Below are 24,694 nucleotides of genomic sequence, written 5' to 3'. Positions count from 1 at the left end.
TAAGAGGATCTATTTAATTGTTAGTAACAGCTGTATGAAGAATTCACAAAAAACAGAGGAATGAAAAAAGGGCTGTTGTGATAAAAGTTGCACCGCAGGAGACTTGATGTTAACAGGAATTCAACACATAATTCCCATGGCCCTTTTGTTCTGCTCGACTACCTCAGCTTTGTTTCCCTTTTCCAAAACCTCATCCTCAAATCTTTTCTTCCGGAGACTCGGGGAAACATGTCAGACGAAGCGTCTTGTTAGTGTCCTTCAAACTGCTGCAGACAGACAGGCACACACTGAGGTTCGTGGGTAAAATCTGCCACCCCAAATAAAAAATAAACACTTCTGAAACTCCCGCGATTAAACCGTTACTTCGCTTTGTCAGCAACTTTCCATCGCTCTCCCTTTTCTCAACTCTGTGTCCACTCCTCTGGATTAAACTTGAATTAGCGAGTATCAAATACCCATGAATTTGTCAAACACTAAACTAGGGGCCTCCACGTCTTCAAGGCTCTGGGGCTGCATGGAAAAAAGTGCTGGAGATGATTTATGTCCAAGTTTGTGTTACCATGACGGCGAAACACTGACGGATCTACAAATACCCCAGGGGGTAATCTTTCTAACAGCTTCCAACCCTGTCGTTTTCTTTCTGAACGTTACATATCGCTCTAACAGAAAGCAGGTGTGGGGTTGGAGGACTACTTTAAGCATCACCACATCAGGCCGCTCAGTCACTGCTGTGTTATTTGATGTCATTCCAATGAGTGGGAAGGTATTTCAAAGCTGTAACGATGATTTACAATGATCACTTTCTTATGTTCGTGTTCAAGGAGGGTGGAAGGGCAGAGAAGATGAAAATAGCGATTGATTGGTGATCTTTCTTCTCCTTTGACTTCAGTTTTAAATGAGTGTAACTGAAAACATCAGTGCCACTCTTCTGCCTGCTATGGACGTGTAATTCTTTGGCCTTTTCTTGAAACAAAATGACCTCCTAATTTCAAAACTGACCCAGCTATCAGGATGGTTTTCATATATGGCACATGCCAATTCTCCCCGGAGTAGAAAACCTTAGAGATGTAGTGCACCATTACAGCAATCAGGGCGAGTCAATGTACCAAACCAGAAACAGACGGCACGAACAGATTGAGAACGTCCTGTTTGAGTCAAACCCAATTTGCACGGCCATCTACCTTAGGTCCAAGGGGACAATAAGAGAGAGCAGAGGCAGGAAAGCATGTACGTTCATAGAGAAACAGTGAACAACAGGGAAAAAAAAGATACTGAGAAGGAAAGCACACATCCACAGCTGGAGAGAAATGATTTAAGGCTTCTTTTGATCTACGCTCTTTGAACACACAAAAAGCTACGTCTGCTAATGGCGTGATTTAGTATCCTTCTCCATGCAGTGTAATAATTTATAACACTCACAGAGGCTAATTGTAGTCAACACGTTAAAGCTGGATGGTAATGGCCTGCCTGCTTGTTGATGATGAATGGAACCATTACAGGGGTTAAGGCGGGAGGCAAGAAAACTTTCCTTTCCTGTCACTAATTAATTGTGTCCCACGAGAGAGGACACACAAAACAGTTACCGCTAACTATTTACCTTGAAGTGAGGTCCACTCAAGGTTCACAAAACCTTACAGTGATAAACACATGGAGCCTCTTTTATGATGAATACAGCGATGAGACAGAAACTGAAAAACTAAGAACTTATTGTTTTCCTAAACACACAACAGATCTACATTTGACTCTCAGATATCAAATCTTTTGCAGCCAAGATTAAGCAAACCAGAGCTGATTCTATACTGGTATAAAGTGAGTGTCTTGGTATATTATGGTACGTATAATTTATTGTTTTTACATATCTTGATCAATTAATCTTTATTTATATAGGGATGTTATTCCGAATATTTGTTAACATTGTAAAAATCGAAGAGTAACTTGAATATTCTCTCATTTAAAAGTGTAATTTCTCAGAGTTTTTACCGGTGCCTGGTTGTAATACGATATTCCCGCCATAGCGTCTTAAAGCTGTTTGTTAACCATATTAAATAACAGAAGAAGAAGAATGCCAACTGCATTAAATATCAAAAGAAGAAGAAAACATTAGCAACAGTCGCAGCGATTTTCTCCATTTCTGAATCTCACACCACGACACACGTATTTCCAGAGACTGAGCATGGCTGTAAAATGTAAACACACACGCCACGCCGCGTCACAGAAACACTGACGTATAGATTGAGACGGACACTGACAGTACCCGCTACTAGCAGCAGTAATAGATGCCAATGATTATCGAATAGTATTTTGGCTTAAAATGCCAATCCCTCATTTATATAGCAACAAATTACAACAAACGTTATCTCAAGACTCTTTACAAACAGAGCAGGTCTAGACTGTACTCTATCTTCTATATTATTAACAAAGACCCAACATCAAGACAGGAGGAAATCCAGTCCCATTTTACAGACAGGACTCAGTCTGATCTCATCTTAATCCACCATGAGCATTGCAGCTCGCAGTATTTAGCAAGTTACAGCAGCAAGAACAAACTTCCTTTAACAGGCAGAAACCTTGAGCAGAACCAGACTCATGTTAGACAGCCATCTGCCCCGACCGGGATGGGGTTGGAAAGAGGAATAGAGGAGAATAAGAGAGAGAGGTAGTGATTTGCATGGCACATTATCTGCTGATGTCTATGAAGAGGGCAAATATCGTTTTTAACCAATGTTTGCATCCTCAGAAATTCAAGTGTTCAGTGAATTCACTCTAAAATCAGCGTTAGTTTCAAAAATACAAGATTTGTCGGGCTGTATTGAACATTTTTTATATAACATTTCCTGTTATGTTACACACACCAGCCTGCTACAATATCTTTAAAGTACTGTTGAAATGTTTACCCACTCACTATAGATACCTATAAGAAATGATAACCTCTGAGTGGTAGGTGATCCCTTCAGAAGTGTGGTAGATTGACAGCTTTTCACTATTTCTAACCTCTAAACAGGTTATCTGGCGTATATCCTTTTTGCACGATATTGAATTATTCGCACACAGGAGAGCACAGTCAGAAGTGTGAGATTCTGCTAACCCCGAGAAGCCTGAATCTGAGAAAGTTTCATGAGAGTTGGCTCAAACATCCCGGTGAGTTTTCCCTCCAGGCCTGTTTCTCCACAGCTCTGGTTGACATCACTCTCTCTCTCACTCCCACGCTACACCGTCTCTGTAGGTTTCCTGATCTATGACCAAGTTTCAGTGTTGAATAGTATGAAGCAAAGGAGACGAGGGGCAGCCTTTGACAAGTGAGGCTTCTGTGAGTCAGTGGGAAAAGGTTACTGTTATAGATAGGGGTGTTGTACAATGGGCTATGAGGTGTCGCGTGTCAAATCATATCTCCTTTCCAGTCACATCATGTCTGGAGGTTCAGAGAAAATCTACCTCCTATCTTGTTCTGCGGGTTGTTAAACTGAGACATAACCATGGCACGTCTGTTTCTTTATTTTTAAGTTGTCAAACAGCATTTGTTTTCTGCAGTGCTGCTGAGAATCCATTTTAAATAGGTCAGGGAAGTGCTGCAGTTTCAAGTTTATACTTTTATTGAAGCTAACTGATGGAATACTGATGACTTTTCTCGTGTCAAGGAAATGTCACATCATGACACAACGGATTGAGAAACTGGCCTGTGAATTATGAAATGGTTTCACTGGAAATGAAGAAATGCTAAAGAAATGTTTAAATATATTTGTAGATTTATGAAAATCAATTTATCATTTAAATACATTCTTCATAAAAAAGTGCCAAAACCTTCTAGAATTCATGCTTATGTGACTATTTGCCTTTACACTGAGTTTTTATCACGACATGAGTAGCTGGGTTTTAACACTGCCTGTTAAAGGAAGTTTTTCCTTGCAGCTATAACTAGCTAAATACTGCAAAGTGCTCTGCTCATGGTGGATTAAGATGAGATCAGCCTGTCTGTTAGATGGGATTGGATCTTATCCTGTCTTGATGTTGTTTTTTGTTAATAATATGACATATTGTACGATTTAGACCTGTAATATTTGTAAAGAATCTTGAGATAACGTTTGTTGTGATTAGGCGCTATACAAATAAAGATTGATTGATTGATTGATTGATTGATTGATTGATTGATTGATTGATTGATTGATTGATTGATTGATTGATTGATTGATTGATTGATTGATTGATTGATTGATTGATTGATTGATTGATGCACTGATGTTAGTGGCTGATTGCATCAGTATAATGCTGGCAAGTTGGTACACCAGACTGCTAAATGTCAGAGAAGATGTTTTATATCAGGCAGAAGAAGTCACCTGTTGGACCAACTCTAACATGAAGGAAAAGGTCAGTAGTGCGGAAATGTTACACCGTCTCTGACAGAGATCAGTGACATGCAGTCTGTAAGACATGGTCCAACGACATGTTAACAGAAGAGTCTACCAGCAACTACATAGACACATCAAATATCGGCGCTCATTTGATAATCAGACAGTCTATCAGGCTTCGGCCTAAGCAGCAACGTTCAGTCTTAAGTCTGATTTATACTTCTGCGTCGCCCCTACGCAGCAGGGGCTGACGCGGACATGAGCCCCACATACTTGTGCGTCGATGTGTCCGCGTTGCCCAGCAATTCTGCGCCGAAACGCTTGAGGGCAGTGTAGTCTCTCTGATAGCCGGTCACCTGCTTCCGGCCCCGCTACGATCTCTGTTTACTTTACTAACAGTGATTCAGAGCGTGTTATGTTAATCTACAGCTGATACATGTTGCTGTTTATCATACAGACATGATTACATGAAGAATAGAGAGGAAATATACGGCCAATGTGCGGCTGATGTGCGGGATCCCGGAAGTGCCTTAAATGTGGGAAACACAATGCCGCCGAGCGGGCCACTCAAATGGTTAGTGGTCCGCGTTGATTCTATGTGTAGTTACATTTTGGAGGAGGTGCACGGAACACAGGAAACCACATACACACCCATTCAACAAAGACGATCTTCACAGCAATAATAAACATTTTTACAGCCTGGTTCAAAGAGCTCATTTCTCTATCCGAACACACTGTACAGGGGATTTTTTTTTTTTTATAACTCGGTATTTTTGATGATATTAAACTTACGAGTTTTACCTAAATAAGAGCATGCCTGACTTAATTGACATGCGGGCACCCTGCAGCTGTTAGCGAAAAGGCTAAAGGCCTGCCTCTTTACCTCACACTAGCTCAGATGAAGTTGGGTTGTGTTCAGAGTTTTTGGCACCCCCCAATGATTGGCTTCAAAACAGCACCTCAGGAACAGATGGGAGACGTCACGGATACTACGACCATTATTTATACAGTCTATGGTTGGGCCTTGTTTTCTAAATCGGCGCATTGGTGGAAATTTTGGGCTGGATTTATAATTAATTTCTTACTACGTGGATTATACAACAATTTTGTGATGATCTGACCATTCAAAAATATCCACGAAAGCTTCCTCTTTAAACAATTAAGTGTATTAAAAATATACATACTATAAATGTTTACACTGTGTGTTAATGTGCTGCTCAGCTGAGATGCTCTGCTTCTTGTGCTGCAGACAGTTTTCAGAGAATTACACACTATGGAGTTGCAGCATGCTCTACTGGGCACCATTTCTCACCAACCTCAGGACTTGTACTCTGCCTTGTATGCTCTGAACTATTTATACCAGTTGGCTCATGGGATCACCTGATATAAGGAGAATCTCTGTGTTGTCCTGTTGTATAAGAAGGGGCACTAAAATTGATTTAAGGTAGAGCTCCCAGTTATGAAGCATGTTCCCTAAAGTGCAAAAAATTGTTGAGTGTTACTTTGCTTTCTTCTTCCTTTAGAGTGATAACATGCCCTGAATGTGTCAGACAAGCTTCTCACGTATTCTCAGAAAAAGCTCAATACTTGTGGACACAAGGATTTTTGAGACGTTCACGCCACATATTTTCCACTGAATGCTGCTACATAACACCAATCAAGCTCAGCAACATTCCTGTGGCCATGGCTACATTATACATATACAGTTACAGCTGGGTTATGCTTCAAAAGCACTATGTGTATCCTCAGCTAAGCCACCAAATGACATCTCCAGTGTGTAGGTATCCTGTGGCAGGCTGCTCTCTTTTACAAGCGGGTGTTTCTGCAGATTGTTTTGTGCTGATTTGATCTAAATTACTGTGCGGAAATATGAGACGAACTGGACTGCAACGTGTTACAGATCAATATAATCCTCTTAGATGGAGAGAAAACTCAGTGAAACAGTGATGTGATGTTATTTTCAGAGCCACTTTCTGTGCTTCCAGAATATCCTGACAGTAGGCCCTTCTGAGTGTCGGTAAGACGACCAGGCAGTGTTTATTTCACTTAGCTTAGAGCAGTCTGGTATGTTCAGAGACTTTTATCTGTTCACTGCAATGTAGGAAGGAAGACATTTTAAAAAGCGCCCAGTCAAGTTTTCTTGTAAACAAATTAAAGTTTTCTTTACATTCAGCGTTACCCAAAACACACAGAACGTATCCTTAGGGTCTTACAGATGTGTTGAACGCAAATCAGCCAATTCACAAACACAAATTTTGCACATTTGTGATCCTGCACTTTTCATGTTTATCTACTTTTTTTCTGCACTGCTCATGGTCTGCTGCTGCTTTGCTGTATATTGTGGGATATTTCCACCACAGTCATGTAGGTCACGTCATGTAGCATGAAGTGTTGGCAGGACATGCACACGCTCAGACCTCTCCTCAGATCGTAGGTGGTCAGACAAATTTGGCAGTGTAAAGATCCTTACACGGCAGCGAGGTTTGGGGAAGTCAGTAGAACAAAGGGCATGCAGATAGAGCTGGGCGATATTGAAAATGATATTATCACGATAAATATCAAATCATTATTTCATTTAAATTTAAAAGCAGATTTTTGGACCTGAGTGAGAGTTGAAAAAACCAGACAGTTTGTTAGTTTGTATCTGGATTTAGTTTTCTGATAAGCTTCTTGAATCCATCATTTCTGACGGTGCTAAGAGGAAGCAGGTCTTTTGTGTAAGATGAAATTTTTCTGAAGTTTTAGTTTGAAGATTCCTTTTTTCTCAGGTTGGGGTAATTTGCATAATTTGATTTCAATTTTCATCAAAGATATATCAAATTGTATTCTGTATATCAGTTTATAGAGTATTGTTTTGAGTTGTCCACTCCCCTTTAAGATTACTATGGGTTACGGGCAGGGTGATATTGTTCTCCACATTGCAGTAAATGCATCCCAGTTATTCAGTGTTAAGTTCAAGGTCGCGGTGCAGAAGTTGTCTCTGTGCTCTTTCTTTAACCACATCCTATATCTAATGAAGTGTATTAAGTTAATAGTTAACGTGGAGTCAGCATTAGACTAACGACTCTGCTTTGAGCTGGTAGGTTTTTAGAATTCAAGAATTTCTACCAGTCCAGTTGCCTTACGAATCAAGCTTTGGATTACCAAGACCTGGATGACTGAGAACCTTCCCTGACAGGTAGGTTATTAGGTTTATTCAGTGTCACTGTCGCTCGATTCAGCTGTGTTTACATTTCCCTCAAAACGTCTTTAAGCCCTGCCCACCTCTTATCCTGCAACATGATTGGCTGTTCAATGCCGTCTTCTTCTTCGGTCTAATGTTGGGTGACAACTAGCATTTAAGGCTCACTACCTTTTTATCCAACTATTGTCTTAAATTTTATTTGATTATTTTATTTGGTTATTTATTGTTTAATTTATTATTATCATTATTATTATTATTATTATTTTATTTTTTTCATTTATTATTTTAAAGTATCCTTTTCACTTTTTCTAATTTTCTCGATGTGATGTCGTCTTATTCTGAAAACCTCTTTTCTTGTCCTTTTAATGCTTTTATTTACTTATCCATTTTTATGTATTTATTTATATTTATTTATTTATTTATATATTATCTATTGACCCTTGAAAAACCTCTCAATGTTGATTTACTGGTCTACTGTCCCACCACTTCATTCTGTTTAATTTACGTGTATTCTTTTTAACCCCTTCCGTTGCATTTTGTTTTGCATTGTTGCATCACGATTATCATCGTTATCGAATTATCGCCCAGCCCTACATACACATTGCACAGTGTTACTTTATTTCAGAAAACACCGCAAAGTGTTGCACACTAAATGAAGACAGCTGAAACCACGCTCAACCAACACACCCATCAAAATATAAAAAAGGTTGATTTTGTTTCAGCCAATGAATGAAGTGCAATAAAGCAGAGCAAGTCCTGGTCTAACCAAAGGTGTTTAGGGTCTCTGATAAACCTGAGTGTTTCATCAAAGCAGCTTCATGTGCATTTTAAAAGCACACAAAGCAACCATAGCCCCTTGTTATCCTGTTAAGCACACTGCTCCCTGAGTTCTCCCTTTGGGCTACAAGGCAACATGTTTACCAAGGACTACAAGGCAACATGTTTACAAACTCCGTTTGGGGCTCACACCCCCGTGACCTTTCAGCCCAATAAGTGTGAGAAATGATGGCCACTGACAGAGAGGACTGTGCTGATTTGTCACCCACTTGCTGACTGCGGGGCCCAGTGACACAGTTTGCAGTTGTTGACACCAGATAGGGGAGGGTGTAAGCTGAGTCTGTGGCTGTAAAAGGCAGAGGTGGCACAGAGTGGAAAAACTAGCCTGTACCTGTCTGGACTGGGAATGAGGTCTGCCAGGAGAGACTGTGGTGAGAGGACAGGGGGATACATGGTAATGTGAGAGGAGGAGTATGTGTTATGTAAAAAGAGCAAACAACTTTATGATGCTATAAAGATTAGGGTTTGGCTTGTAACGAATTACTAACTGTCAGAGATTGACAGTCATTTATTTGAGCGCTGCGATGCACATACACATCTTTACTCTTCTGTACAGTATATTGACATCTGAGATATATTGTAGTTTGATAGAAGGGGAATATTATTCATGATGCCCGAGTACAATTGCATGTTTATAATATATATATATTTTTTTACTGTTTGCTTACTTCTCCAGAGCTTTATTTGCTTTGGTAACATGCTGCTGTAACACCACAACTGAACCGTGATCAATAAAACCAATATATCAGTCTTTTTGTCAGTAATTTCTGTAACTACAAATTAGGGATGTACATTTTAAGTATTTTCTGTGATAGATTTTTGGAAATGTTAACGATCAATTATCGATTAATTGATAAAAAAAAAACATTATTATTCTTACGTCAAAAACAATGCCAAATAGGTTGTTTTCCCCCTAAATTTAAATTTTTTACAGCAACAAAATGCATATAACTGACAGGATTGAATACGGGCACATGTTTGACACGCAGAATATCAACGATCAGGCTCATTAAAATATTCTACGCGGACACAATCTTATAAAGTGAAGGCTCATAATACTAACAGAAAAGTACTTCAGACTCACAGTGTCCAGTTTTCTGTCTACTCGTTCTTATTGAGAAAAATAAATATGTGTATTCGGTCAGATGTCAGCCAGGAGTGCAACCGGGTCATAATCAGTCCCGCTGAGAAAAGCCCAGACGGCTCTGATGTTGCTGGTCTGCAAACAACATAGCGTACCAGAATTTCCCACCTGTCTGTTGCCTTTGTATCCAAAGGTGGGAAATATCTTGATTAAAGCTGTCAACCTTCGTGTCTGTGTCGTTGTTAGCAGCAGTTTTGTATTGATCCTCTTTTAAAAAGCGCACGTGGAGACCTGACGCACAGCTGGCGGCTGCTGCTGCCGCTGTGCGCAACACCTTTAACAGCTGATTCACATCGAAACATGCTTTAAACTTAAAACACCTCCCTGATAGATGAGTGTAATATGAGACCACATGATGTTTGTTCCACGTGACGGAAAATTGATAACAAAAATGCGTGTTTCGAGTAATTTCTTAACAATCAATTAATCGATAATCGATTAATTGTGGTCATCCCTACTACAAACCTTCAATTTCTTCTGACAAACTGAGTTTTAATTACTTTTTTTTAAAACTAATTTTACTTTCTTTCTTTCTTGATCTTAGATTGTAAAATACCTTGTGTTTTAATGCTTATGTTTGTTTAATGTCATATTTTAAATTGCACATATTCTAACAAGGTTTAGCGTTATGGAATTAATCCGATATTGGAAATACAATTAGACGCTGGGAATACAAGCACCCTGCGGGGGTAGTCGAGAGGTCTAAGCCGGCTTCGGGCTGCGACTCGACACAGGAAAAATTCAACGTGTGAGTTTTAATCCTTGGTAAGAAGTTCTGAGATGAAGCAAATGATTAAAGGTTCATTTCGGTTAAGACACGACCAGTTGTGATTCTGTGTTCGGCGGGACAGTAAGATTCTGCAAGTTACAGACTTCAGAGCAGCATAGGGGGCTGATTATTTATAATAATCTCTCCTAATTTAAAGAAATAATAAGACCCAACACCATTTACTATTGTACATTAAGTTACATAAGTACAGAGAGAGAGAGAGAGAGAGAGAGAGAGAGAGAGAGAGAGAGAGAGAGAGAGAGAGAGAGAGAGAGAGAGAGAGAGAGAGAGAGAGAGAGAGAGAGAGAGTCAAACATAACTGGCCGCATATAACATTTAAATTCAAGTGCTTGCTCTATGTTTTTGTTTTGTTGATCTATCCATACATCCATGAACCAAGGAGTAATACCTGCGTACTTCATAAGTTGTAACCAGCACATATTTTGATCCTCTATTATTTTATTGAAATATCCCCTTCAGGTACAAAGAACTTTTCTTGACTCCATTGACCCTAAACGTAGACACAAATCTTATCACAGCTGATCGTCGTAAAATAATTACTATGTTGTGTAACTACTGTGACGTAAACTCTAATCAACATCTCACAGCATTGTTTTGCTGCCTCCAAATTAAAAAAAGCTTCAAGTGAATTTTAAAGATGCTGTTTAAATGTTAAAATATTCTTTCTCTCCTTATGTCTATCCTTCCCTTCCCTGAAACTGCGCCATGATTCCCAAGCACTCGTTTTCTAAAAGCACCCGTTCAAAATGTCAAGTGTCCTGTAAAAGACGTCTCTAAAGATGATTCTAAGTAATCAGTGGTCTGCAGTGTTTTGACTCCTCTCAGCTCGAGTGGATCCTTAACCTGTAGTAACACCAAAGGACCAAAACACCAGGTACCATAAAAAAATATTCAAGTGTTCAGAGACTTTATTTCAAAGGTGGTAAGTGAGTGAGTGTAAACTACTGTGGATATTTCACAGCCCCTGTTCAGTCCCACTCCCTCTATCCTCACCTGAGACGTTGATTGAGGTTCCTGCATCGATGATTCCACTGTTTGGCCGCACGCAATACCGGCGCGGTGCTGTCGTCTTAACCTTGAAACACACATTCCTGTCTGTAGGGTTGGAGAGCTTAAGATTTGTGGTGACCACGTCTGAGAAAGGACCTGCAAAGAAGGGAGAGGTGGAAGTTTAGAAATCATCAATCAATCAATCTTTATTTGTATAACGCCAAATGACAACAAGCATTATCTTAAGACGCTTTTATAAACAAAGCCGGTCTAGACCATACTCTATGTCAAATTAACAAAGATGGGATCATAGAGTCTCTGAGTAAACTTGGTTGGTTTGCAGAGTGTGGCCAATGATTTGTATTTCTGATGCTGTCTAGCTAAGGTGAGGATGTTTAATCATATATTGGACTGAACACACATGAAATTAATTTCAAGGACACTAAAACATGTACGGAACTATGGATCAAAGCTGAATTGGGACAGATAGCATCACACAAATCCAATCAGAACACAGATCCTGTTTAATTTGATTTTAGCCACAGACATTCTTGGATTAATGTTTTCAGTAACCACGCACATCAATTCCAAGACACTATTCCTCAGTCAAGTTGGTTCCGATGCTTCATGGTCAGAGAAAATGACACGTATGCACTGAGTGACGGAGAATTAAATTGTAACTGGCATACAGACTCCAAGAAGTATGTTGAGTGTTTGAGCTGAAGCATCGGAAAATGTGACATTATCAAAGCAAACAAATGTCTCTTTATAAAGTAATCACAATAAATCACTGTGTAAAGCTATCCTCTGCTGCTGAAGAGAGTACAAAATGAACACATGAAACCTCCCTTACACACAGAATGATAAGTCGAATTATATGGAGGAAAACTGAGACAAACTAACTTTACACTGACGTTGTTTCAGAAGAGGTGCGAAAATAAATTGTTTTTCAACCATTCAAACATAAATAATATGACTAACCAGTTATCTGTGGATACGGCTGGGCGATAATTCAATAACTATAATTATCCTGATATAATTTTTCTCAATATAAATATAACAAATGTGCGATAAAAATTTAAGTGGGGGCTACACTAGTTGTCACCCAACAGTAACAGAAAAAGAAGAAGATGGCATTCAACAGCCAATCATGTCACAGGGTGAGAGGTAGGGGGGGCTTAAAGACGTTTGGAGCGGTATGTAAACACAGCTGAAACGAGCGACAGTGACACAGCAGAAAACTCATAACCTACCAGCTCAAAGCAGAGCCGTTAGTCTGACACTGTGCTGACTCAGCGTTAACTATTAACTAAATACACTCCATTAAATATACTTTCAAGAAGTGGGTAAGGGAAGAGCACATGGACAACTTCTGCTGTGCATTTTATACACATTTAAGTTCCACCGTGACGGTAGTACAACTGAACGCTGAATAAACGTGGTGCATTCACTGCACTACAAACTAAAACTTTAAAAAAATCCTATCTTACACAAAAGACCTGCTTCCTTTTGACACTGTCAAAAATGACAAAGCTTATCAGAGAACTAAATCCAGATACAAGCTAAGAAACCATCTGGTTTATTCAAAGTTCACTCAGGACTAAAAATCTGCCTAAATTGAAATAAAAAAATGATTTCATATTCATTGTGCTAATTATTGATATCGACTTATATGAAACATTTTATCATGATAACATCTTTTTCAATATCGCCCAGCTCTACCTGTGGATACAGCTTTTTTAAACGTGGTGGTAAGTTAACACATTGTACATCAAGCACTTTATTTCAAACTAAAGGGACTGTTTTGAAGGATATCAAATACTAGTCTGTCTTGTTTCAGTAAAACAGTTCTAGCATCATTTCACCTTTAAGCACTACACTATCTTTTGAAATCTTTTTAAATCCTGGACCTCTCCTTCAGTGCGACTATCATCAGAGTAGATGATGCAGTTTGGCTGCGATTAATAACAGCTGTTGTTGTTGATTCAGGCCACATCTCCAGTGGCTCTCAAGTCCTGCTGCATTGGGCTGCACAGATTTGTCAATAATGCAGAAAACCTTTGTAAAAAAGCAGCAGCGGTAAAGCCGGCTACATCTTAAAGGTGAGGGAAGGTTAAATGAGTTATCCATGCAGACTGCAGAATTAGATCGTTGATGTTTTTTAAAAGGAAAGTCATTATACTCGTAATAGAATCAATACAGTAGAATAATATGCAGTAATACATTTTAACCATTCACTCCATACACTGCAGGCTTGCAGTTTGTAGACTGGATACGACCGGACAAACCAATCAATTCAAATACATTTCTTGCTCTAAATCCGTTTACAGAGACGTCACTGGTTTGGCTGTTTTTGAATCTCAACACCAGTCCTATTAAAAGTGCTGAAAATAAAATAAGACTTGGGCAGAAAATCAAACATCCAGAGGCACCAGACAGATTAATAAGTACCGTTATTACTCTCACATTCAGCTCCAGCCAAAGGAGCAAAGAGCACCTTTGATTCATCTTAAAATGACGAATGAAGTGACTGTATTTCCTCTGCTCAGAAAGCTTTTCTTTTCATGTTAGTCGTAATGACATAAACAGAAATGTAAAGTCTGCTGGATATAACAGCTCTTTAGCAAGAAACGTGCAAATCTAATCTGGCAAATGGATTAAGTCTGAGTAAATCCAGAGTCTAATGAGTCATGTTTGATATTATCTGCATATTACACAGGAGCTGCACTCTCCCCTTTTTAATTCCAACAAATCTTATCCTCTGATCTACTTAAGGGATCCCTTACAAAACCACAGTGTAGAACATGTCATTAATTTATTCTCATTATTTCTGACAACATCTGATTCATTGACAGAACTCCAGAATTTACAATGTGAAATGTGTCCAGATAGCTAACTGGCAATGTTAGTCACTTCTGTTTTTTCCCAGTAGTTCTCGGTGGGGGTTGAGCTCATTTATAGTCAGCTGAGGGGCAATGACAGATGAAGGTGTGATGGCGTCACTAAGCTAGGCTGTACGGAGCCAACGCCACACATTTCACACCAATCAGACCTGGGGCAACTTCATTACAATTTGAGATTTTATAGCGCAGTAAGCCATGAATTTTCTGTTTGTGTTGCACAGGCATTTTCTAGGCTCTTTATCCTCAAATTTGACTTTGAAAAAACATCTTTTGTAACCTTAAAGAATTAAGCTTAGAAGATGTATGCCACTTTGTCATGTTTTTGTTACACTGGCCCCCTCTGTCTATGTGAGAGACTCAGTTTGGCCTCCCTGGTCAAAAAAATCTGGACACGCCCCTGACCCTAGGCCGCCCTGTTCTCCTTCTCCTGCGTTGTGTGCTTCTCTGTCTCTGAGTGGGTTCTCTGCATCCATCAGAGACTGAATTTGTGGCTGAATTTTCAGTGCATCCCTAGTTTAAAGCCTGGTTCAAAAAACAAGTGTAGTCCAAATAGCTAATTTCTGGATCGGCACACACAATTAGGGATGGGTACCTTTCACATTTGAACCGATACGGTACCTATACCCTGTACCTGGGAATCGGTACCTGTACTCAACCGTACCAATTTTCTGTACTTTTGTGTTTTTATGTAGTAATAAATATTAATTTAAAAACAAAATCGCAAATTTGTTTAATTTAACATATTTATTCAATTTAACATGAAATGAACAGAAACAGGATTATATAGGTGATTAGATATACTAGCTGTGGCGTCTAATTGCTCTTTCGGGAGTTTATCAATGAACACACGTGAATGCCTGCGGACGGGAAAAAGTCAGTTCTCCGTCTCTTTATGAAAACAGAACACACAACTTACTTGTTGGGCATTCACGTACACAGGAACGGTTATAATCGGGGTTAGGTGGTCGGAGCAAGAGGGTCAGTCTCAACCATAGACTGTAGAAAATAATCTTAATCCTCATGAAGTTCTGCGTCGCAGTGTGTGTGCGCGCCCATCAGCTGCAGGCTCCGTTTGGCGCGCTCCTGCACAGATGCAGATGCAGATGCAGATGCAGATGCAGATTTTTATTTACAGTCTATGATGCAGAGAGTAGAGAGCAGAGACGTCCACCCGGTCAGTCTCTGACTTTATTACAGGGCGAAAGTATGTAAAATCACCTACTCCTCCACTCCCTCACAGTCACAGGGATGCATTCAGGTACCGAAACATGGTACCGTTTGATTTTACGTGAGTCGGTACTCGGTAGTACCGACGGAATTCGGTCGGTACCTATAAAAGCACCGAATTTGGTACCCATCCCTACACACAGTACGGTTTTTTTTTTTCATAACACTACAGTTTCAAAGGTTTTAAGATTACGAGTGTCCATTATGAGAGGCACAGCTGACTTGACTGACAGGGGGAACACTGTAGCTGTTGGCGAGGAGGCTCAAAGCCCGCCTCTTTACCTCACACTAGCTCAACAGCAGTTCGGTTGACTTCAGCTTTTCCAATATGGCTGCAGCCGACGATTGGCTTCAAAACAGCTCTTCAGAAACAGATGGGTGACATCACAGATACTACGTCCATTATTTATACAGTCTATGCTCAGCACAGACCAACATTTAATATACTGGTAATAGTAATTAAAGGCAATATAAGTAAGATTATTTCTCAAAGTAATGTGTAACCCAAATGAAATATTTACTCTGAATTTTCATTTATAATCCAGAGAAGGTGAGTGCTAATCTTTTTTACGTCTTTCGTCATTTCATCTGCGTCAGTCCTTGAGCAGTGTTGGGAAGCTCCCTGTAAACAGACAGCAGGTCAGGACTGTTAGAAAACGGAAAGGGGCAATAGGTGACATCACTGTCGTGCTCCTGTGCTCGCAGTCTGTCTGCAACAGACACAAACATAACATGTGTGTCTTAATGAGATGTTAAAAGGACTTCACAGAACATCAGTATTTACCGACATCTGAATGAGGAGGGTTAGCGGAGTAGTGGCTGTGATGGAGGGAGGATCAGAATCAAAATATGGTACCTTCCTGCGCATTTCTGCAGAGAAATGGACGTGTTGATAAATTCAAGAGCATAACCACATTGAAATAATCTGAAAAATGTTCAAGTTTTGCTGCTTTTATTTTACCAGAGCTCCCTCTTTGTACTTTATCTCTATGCTGATTGACTACCGATGCTTGCTTTCTCTCTCTGTTTTTCATTCCCTCGTGGCAGCTTGTGGATCTGTTACTTTTCAGAGGTTTTGATGCTTTTCGATCCTCTCGAACAGAAAAATAACAGATATTGTATTATTTTAGAGCATGTGGTATTAAAAAGTATTCAAGAAAAGGATACTTTGACAACCATACTTCCTTACTAGTAACCTTGCTACCTCCTGTACAGCCAACTTCACAAACAACCAAAGTAGAAGCAGGTTATCTAATAGGCAACGAACAATCGATTCATCTTTGCAGTTTCATGTGTACTGTATTGTTTATAGAATACTGGGCACAATTTCCGCATTATGGAGGTCAGACTCCAGTGAAGAAATCAAGAAACATATTTTTATTTGGATGTTTTCCAAAGTGCAGTCACAGAAGTATACTTTCCTCTAGGGCTGAACGATTTTGGAAAATAATCTAATTGCGATTATTTTCCTTAATATTGCGATTGCGATATAGTATATGATTATTTTTTCAAGGTCCTCTTCATGTATTTTTCAACAAACACAAGTAATAAATCAATCTGTATTATAATAAACAATATCAGATTTATTATACACAAACTGTTCTTTCTCATAGGCTAGACTTCTGTTAAGATAAAGGCAAATGAAGCATGAATTAATATGAAAGACGGTTTATTTATCTACTTCAATTACAGTTGTAAACTTACTGAATCCTTTGACTTGCAGTCTTGTAAGCGTTCACCACAACTTATTAACAAAATTCTGCAAAACAAGTGTTTTCAGTTTAAAGCATGTTTGGATGTGAACTAGCCGACTGAAGGTGTTGCTCACAGCGGAGACGCTCAGTTGGGGGCTGAGGCTGAGTGACAGGTATTTTTTTTCTCCGCTGCCGGACTGATTCTGACCCGGTTGCGCTCCTGACTGACACCTGACCACGTAAACATGCTTATTTTTCTCAATAAGAACCAGTAGACAGAAAACTGGACACTGTGAGTCTTAAATATGATTCTGTTCAGTTGTCCTGTTGCAGTAAATCCACATGTTGTCTGGGTCTTCACTGATTCTGCGTCTGCGGAGATTATTTATAAGCCTGCTCCGCATGTTGATATTCAGCGTGTTGATTACTTTGTACGTCCCAATATGATCGGTTCTTCTGCTGAGGCCATTTTTAACAAAACAACAAATCAAAACTTAGCGTGGCTTAAGTTGTTTTCTTTATCCCCCGCTCACACGTGTCTCGTTCTTCTGAGTTTTTTTGCCGTTGGCAAATCAGCTGAAAGGCGCATTACGGCCACCTACTGCATGCATGTCACGTAAGGCTGCGTCTGTGTACATGAAACTTTTTTTTTTTTTTTATCGCAGCCTTTGCGATTTGATAATTGCATTCTATTACATTGCGATGTCGGTTTGAATTCGATTAATCGTTCAGCCCTACTTTCCTCCAACAAACCAATCCTCCAAATGCATCTGAATGCCATTTTTTATCACTTTGCAGCTGCATATGAAGATCTATGCATAACAGCGTTATGTGTCAGCATTAGGCAGACATCTATATTGGTTGTCTTGAGATTAAGACGGTCTTGTGATGTATTTCAAACAATGATATAACTTCCCAGATTATCAAACTCATGACTTCTACCTGTTCACACTGAACCTATAGTATCTGATGACCTTCAGCCATTCATCACCCAATATTGAGCTTGTATTTAATCTACGAAAAACATAAACCTAGCTTCCTGATCAAGCACTTATTTCAAACAGAATAACCAACTGGGTCACTACTGTTGCTATTATGGTGAGTAAAGCCTTTGCACTTGAAAGAGGCCCCCTCACTGAGCATGAAAACATGCTGCTGTTTCAGAATTAGCACATACACAAGATTCTAGATAAAGTTTCAGCCCAGCAAACATGCAGAGCAACTGACACTTTCCTTCTCCTTTGAGCAAAGACAGAGAGGAAACTCAGACCCTCACAGGCTTGGCTCCACTTCTAAAGAACTTTAATGAAAGGGACTCACGCCACCGACTACTGTACACCTGATCTACTACTTCCTGAGAGTTTCTTGGGAGAGCATCCAGCTCACAAAAAACCACAAATTAAAAACTGCAGCAGTTAAAAACTATTACGAAGGGACTGATGTTTGAAGCCGTCGTCTTTCAAGGTTAGATTTTATAAACGGGATGAAAAGTGTTGAAAAAAGTTAGTCTTTGTGAAGATTTGTTAACAGCACCCTTGACGAAGATTAAAATAATTACTAAATGGAAAAGCCCAGCCGTGTCATTGAAGCATACTATTTGGCCCACAAATGTTCTCAGCCTTGGGCTAACAGGTTGCTGCTACAGAACAATATCTATCTACTGAAATGTCACACTCCATGCTACACTACACATGACACAGAGCCTGAGTATAAGCATGTGATTTGTAGTACTGAGTGACATACTGAGAGAGCACATACTTGTAATTCTTCTGTGTGGTTTACTGCTGTGTGGCAACATATTATTAAACACATGATGTGTGTAGAATACTTGTTTCTCATTGTCAGGCATGTGTCTATATAGATAACAGGAAACGTATACCTGGACATATTTGTGTTGTTTCTCTGTGCTATCTTACTCTAGTAAATGCTTTAAAATTCATTAAATGAGCCCCAATTTACACTACATGACATGCTCCTTTACTTCTAGTAACATATCTGCTATTCATTTTGAGTTATTTCCCCATAATCCACAAAAAAACAACCACTTTGTACAAACCCATTTATTAAAAATAACCCCAAGAGATCACAAAAAGAGATGGCTAAATGAAATGCTCTCTAATTATTAAGATGGAACAAATTGGCTGTGAAAGACATAATTCATATAATTACTTTGCTGCTATGATAATAATGTTAACTTCAAAGATGAAAACGGACCAATTTTTTCTGTATTTTAATCAGTGATTGTGTTGTGTCCCACCCAATATATTTTTTCTTTACTACTAATTTAGTGTCTGTACTATTACTATTTATGTTTTTGTGTGTTCTTTATTTATTTTTTAAGTAACTAATGTTTGTTAAACTGAGGAATCTTTTGGAAGCAGGGGCAGCCTTCCTTTTTTTTGGTTGTTTCTATTGTTAGCAACTGAGGACTACCTGTGGGTCTTTTAGATATGCAACACCCGCCTTTATCATTTTTCATGGTGTCTTCTTGTGTCTATTGTGTGTGTAATATATGTTTAGAAAACAAAAAAGTTACAAATAAAATATTCAAAAAATAATAAGCCCAATATTCCAACTATGCATGCCGCTTTTTAAATTTAAGGTGTGCTTTTTCAGAAAGCAACAGAGCCCCAAACTGAGCAGGGACAGATGAAGAACTAATGTTATCTTTGGGAGACATGTCATAACAATTGCTATCAATAAAAGAGTACAATAACGCCAGTGTTATTCCACTCTCACTGATGAAAAAGATCTACTCCTCAGGTTCAACTGACAACAAAAAAATATACGAATACAAAGTAATAATTGTAACATCATTGTTTCTTTTTGAGGTACAACAGCCTACTATATGTGCTGCAGTGTGGTCTGGATATGATGCATTATTCTACATATCAGGGAACATTCATGTACATTACTGCTTATTGGAGTTTTATATCAGCAAGACTCTAATGATATGATAGGTATCATGGCACAGGGGTTATGCCTCAATATACACTCACTTGGCACTTTATTGGTTACACCTTGCTAGTCGTCACCAAGCAGGTCGTCTTGACCATGGTTTTTTTTCGAGACTGCCTGCTATACTAGTAGTACGTACTGGTTTGGCCAAAATTCAGTATTTACAATGTAGTATGTGAACAAGAGAGAAATCTGCAGTATGCCAAAACTCCCTGGATGTCGTACTGATTTGGGAAAATTTCTCAGCATGCAGCAGACCAGTCTCCCTCACGTACTGTTTCCCATAATGCACAGCACTAACATCTCGCTTCTTCTTTTTACTTCGTTTTTGAAGGGGGGCACTCAGTTTTTAGGAGCTCTGAAAATTATTATACTCCATATAAACCACTTCTTAACTTTTCAAATCATAAGTGGATGCTAAAGAAGCAGCTTCGCTATCAGCTTGGCCGTTGATTCCACATTCGGAAACCGGAAATTCAGTGAAGCTTGACCCAGCATACTGTAGAACAGATTGAACAGAACAGTCATACTACATACTACCTTCAAACACAGTATTAAGTATGCTGTACGTACTGCATACTACATTCGTAGGTAGTATGTAGCAGGCGGTTTCGAAAACAGCCAGTGTCTTCATGCCTAAATGCATTGAGTTGATTAGATATCTGCGTTAACGAGCAGTTCAACAGGTGTACCTAATAAAAAGGCCAGTGAGTGTATTTTTATTGCAACACTGTAATCAAGAAGATAAACTCTATCTTACTGTCATACAAAACACACCAACATATTCCTAAAATCTCCCTACTTCTTTCTCCTTACTGTTAGCCTGGCACCAGTCAAACACTTCAGCACTATCTTCAGCACATAGGTGGCTCATATTACCACACCTTAATGTTTCAACACATCTATAAAACACCATAAAATCTATTGTAGCTTGAACTTGACCTGCAGATAAAGCATTATTAAGCGTGTGAATATCTGCAGTCTGTTCCACTACATCAAAACTACAGGTATGCTGCTTTGGGGGAAATGTTGACCAGCTTGCAGAGCTGCTTTGTTTTCTTAAGTGTGATGTTAGTGATGCAAAAAGCATCATGAGCCAAACCCACTGTCCATTCAGTATTTATGAGAGTTACAGCTGGGACAGTGCCTCTCATAAGTGGTAGCCTCACTTAGAGTCTCCTTGATAGCAATGTTACAACCCAACAAGTTCAAACATACTTATTTAGTAATTTTACTGTTTGAAATAATGGACGTAGTATCCGTGACGTCACCCATCTGTTCCTGAGTGCTGTTTTGAAGCTGATCGGCGGCGGCAGACATATTGGAAATGCGGAACTCAACCAGGCATAGTTTGACGTAAAGAGGCGGGGTTTGAGCCTTCTAGCCAACAGCCTGTGTTCCCGTCCGGGAGTCAAGTCAGTCATGTCCTTATTTGGCAAAAACTTGTAGTCTTAATATCTTCTGAACCGTCGCGTACGAAAAAAATTCACCCCTGGTACAGTGTGTGCCGATATAGAAATTAGCGTTTTTTTTAACCAGGCAGTAAACATATTTATTAATGCTGCAAATATCGTCTTTTTTTAATTTGTGTTTATGTGGTTTCTGTATGTTTCTGCAGCCAGCCTCAAGCAGATTCTCGATGAATTGCAGTTTATAACACTTCTGCATGGGCTTCATAGTTTGAGACTGGAGGTTGCCGCTTGATTAAACCAAAAATTGTCATGTATTTGGTTGTAAACAACTTTGAATTTCATGTAATATCTCTCCTTTACTTCTAAACTATTTAGTGATGGTCAATTACAAATCCATTTTTTCTGCATGTGTGACTAAGGAGGTGAACACTTGTTCAAATACACTTATTTAGTTTTTTCAGAGTTTGATAAACATAAAGGAGCAGTCCAAAAAACATGCACTTGTTGGATGCACAGGTCAGCCTTAATTTGTCAGACAGCCGTTCTACATTAAACCAATCATTGTCATGTATTTGGTTGTTAACAACTTTGAAATTCATGTAATATCTCTCCTGTACTTCTGAACTATTTAGTGATGGTCCATTACATATCCATTTTTTTTTGCATGTGTGATTTAAGGAGGTGAACACTTGTACAAGGCACTGTATTTCCAAACTTCACAACTGATTAGGGTAAAAGTTTGAATGTGTGTACTGTGCTGAGAGGCTGACCATCGTTTGAACAATCGCAAAAATGTTTGAAACGACTTAAGCTTCTTGCTCCAGAGTTCAAGGTGCAATATCTCAAACTCTGGCAGGATCTCTGTAATCTGTTGCAAATCGGATACAATAGCACCATATGTGTTTATGTAACAATATTCAGGCCTAAAGCAACGTGGCATCTTGCAGCTTAATGCAGAACTTCATTTTTCTGTCTATTAGCGATATTAAAGGCTATAAGAGTATTAGGCATGTTGTTGAGCTGTATATATAACATGAAACAGAAGAGGTTGGCTGGTTATTTGTCTTGTGAGCTGTCAGGTTATTAAGTGACAGCTGGCTGGCCAACAGAGCGAGACAGCCAATCAGAAAGCGAGCTCATGTTAGCTAGCTAGACCTGCTACGGATGTTACTCTTCACGGTTTAGAATTACGAGGTAATTACGTTGTCAAATGTTAATAATGACTCCTGTTTCCCAGAGGATATTCTTAACGTATCTTGCACTCGTTACAGAGACTGAGGCTGCAGCAGTAATCTGTCACAGGGCCCGGCTAGCTTAGCTCAGGGGAGCTAATCCAGCTAGCTAACATGCTAGCTAGCTGTCAGTTGACCTGCCGTCCTTTTAGAGCTTCTTTATTAAACTACATTCATTTTCTTAAAAGTCTACTGCAGCGTCTCCGCGGTATCACTGACCTGCCCCCTCCTCACCCAGCTGGCAGACACAGCTCACCCCCCCCTCCCGTCCCAAACCGGGCCCTCCCCTCTTACCTCTGAATTTCAGTTCGTGTTGAGGCTCCAAGAGCAGAACCTGTTCCGGCCTGGCCATATCCCAACAGCTGGAGCGGGGTTATCGCGCTGCTGCTGCTGCTGCTACCAGTTCCTGTCGGTTACCCCCGTGTTAAGATGCCGTGGTGTGTTGAAACGCCAATAAGAGATGTTGTATCAATGAATCAGCAGTGTGGATATATCCTGTCCCCCCCGGTCACTGGTGCTACTCGAGCTACTAACGCCTGTTGTGATGCAGCAGGAAGGGACTGAGAGACAGCCCGGTGACGTCACTGCCTCTGCAGAGCGAGCAGAGCGAGCTGCCCGGCGGGGAGGGTGACACAGAGGGTGAGGATGGGTGATGCCAGGGTGCACACAGGGACGAAAGTGCTTCCACTTCGTTTTTAGGAAAGCTGGAGCAAGTAAAGGGAAATACTCAAAGATGAAAGTTTTCAATTCAAAGCGCAAAGTTCTGAATCTTACTTTACCAGCTATTATCCCTTTGAGTATAAAAAATAATCTATTTCCAAAGTAGTAGCTTTGGTCATAACAGTACTAATAGTAGCAACTCTGACCTTTCAATAATAGTACTTCATCTACTGGCCAATGTTTTATTTTTCTGTCAATCTTAGCTTATAGTACACCCAGTGGCCGAGCCACACAGTTTTGACCTGGGTGGCCAAATTCGGTCACTGACTGTTAAGGGGTGGCCAGGCGAGGAAAACATTAGGGGCTTACCCAAAAACTAATAGGGTTACCTCCAATAATCACATCTACTTTAACTTCTTTTTATAAAATAATTTTAAGAATGTTACATTTTTGTAGATTTCTAATGTTAACATTAAAAATGTGACTCGACAGAGTACCAACATTTAAATCTGCTGAACTGAACTCTTTAAGGACTCAAAATGAAGAGGATTGTCCAAAGTCAAAGCATCGACAAAAACAATGTTCAAATGCAAACAAACTACTGTCACTGTAGTTTGTTGAAACACATCAACACAATAGCTGATTTCAATATAAGTAATGCCTCTGACATGGCAAATAGCCAATCGTGTATAAGAATTTCAGGGTGGCCACTGGGGCGGCCAATCAGTTTTCAGAGGTGGCCATGACCACCCCTGGCCACCCCCTGGCTCTGCCGCTGAGTACACCTTATTCTTGAGGTGCACTATAAGCCATTTTAAGGTCTAGATGATGACATATATTTTCAATATTAACTTAATTAAAATCTGTTAATGGTTTTGGATCCATTAAATTTTTTGAAATGTAAAATTAAAAATACACAGGTAACACCCTTACTTCTTAGCTTTCCCATCAACACTTAAACTTGGTCATTTGGAAAGAAAGAGTTCAAATAGTAGAAGGTGCATCTCCTTCCCATTGGAATATCTTATACTATAAAGTGAGTCATAACACCAGTGATTGCTTCATTCCAATAAAGGTAATCAATGAGCTGGTTTGCACAACCACAGCTTTGTACTCAAGAATTTGTGGGCCTGCTTAACAGGTTACACCAACAACATGGAACACTTGCACTCCCTGGATAGAGGGCAGCTTGCTGGCAGAATCATGTAATCTAAATTATACTATACTAGTGTGTTTATTGTTTTAACTGTTTGATTAACTTCTCGTCTTTGTAGTTAGTTTTCATTATTTTTCACGTAATTACACAAGCTGCTGCTGCTG

The 24,694-nt window shown here is 39.5% G+C and overlaps 1 protein-coding gene across 2 annotated transcripts in view; it reads right to left on the bottom strand.

The window, feature by feature from the left end:
- LOC117812981 (vesicle-associated membrane protein-associated protein B/C-like) overlaps positions 1-23,312 on the bottom strand; it is a 34,250-nt gene extending 10,938 nt beyond the window's left edge. The window contains exons 1-2 of one of the 2 annotated variants that reach the window (XM_034683998.1): positions 23,009-23,312; positions 11,292-11,444 (exon numbers count right to left, since the gene is read on the bottom strand). In XM_034683998.1, the coding sequence (XP_034539889.1) occupies positions 11,292-11,444; positions 23,009-23,066 (211 nt within the window). In that variant the 5' untranslated portion in view covers positions 23,067-23,312. The remainder of the gene's footprint in view (positions 1-11,291; positions 11,445-23,008) is intronic. The other variant, XM_034684006.1, reaches the window with a different exon arrangement.
- Positions 23,313-24,694: the final 1,382 nt, after the last annotated feature.

The sequence above is a fragment of the Notolabrus celidotus genome, chromosome 1 (assembly GCF_009762535.1).
Source record: "Notolabrus celidotus isolate fNotCel1 chromosome 1, fNotCel1.pri, whole genome shotgun sequence".
Lineage (NCBI taxonomy): Eukaryota > Metazoa > Chordata > Actinopteri > Labriformes > Labridae > Notolabrus > Notolabrus celidotus.
This window is presented reverse-complemented; position numbering and strand designations above follow the sequence as displayed.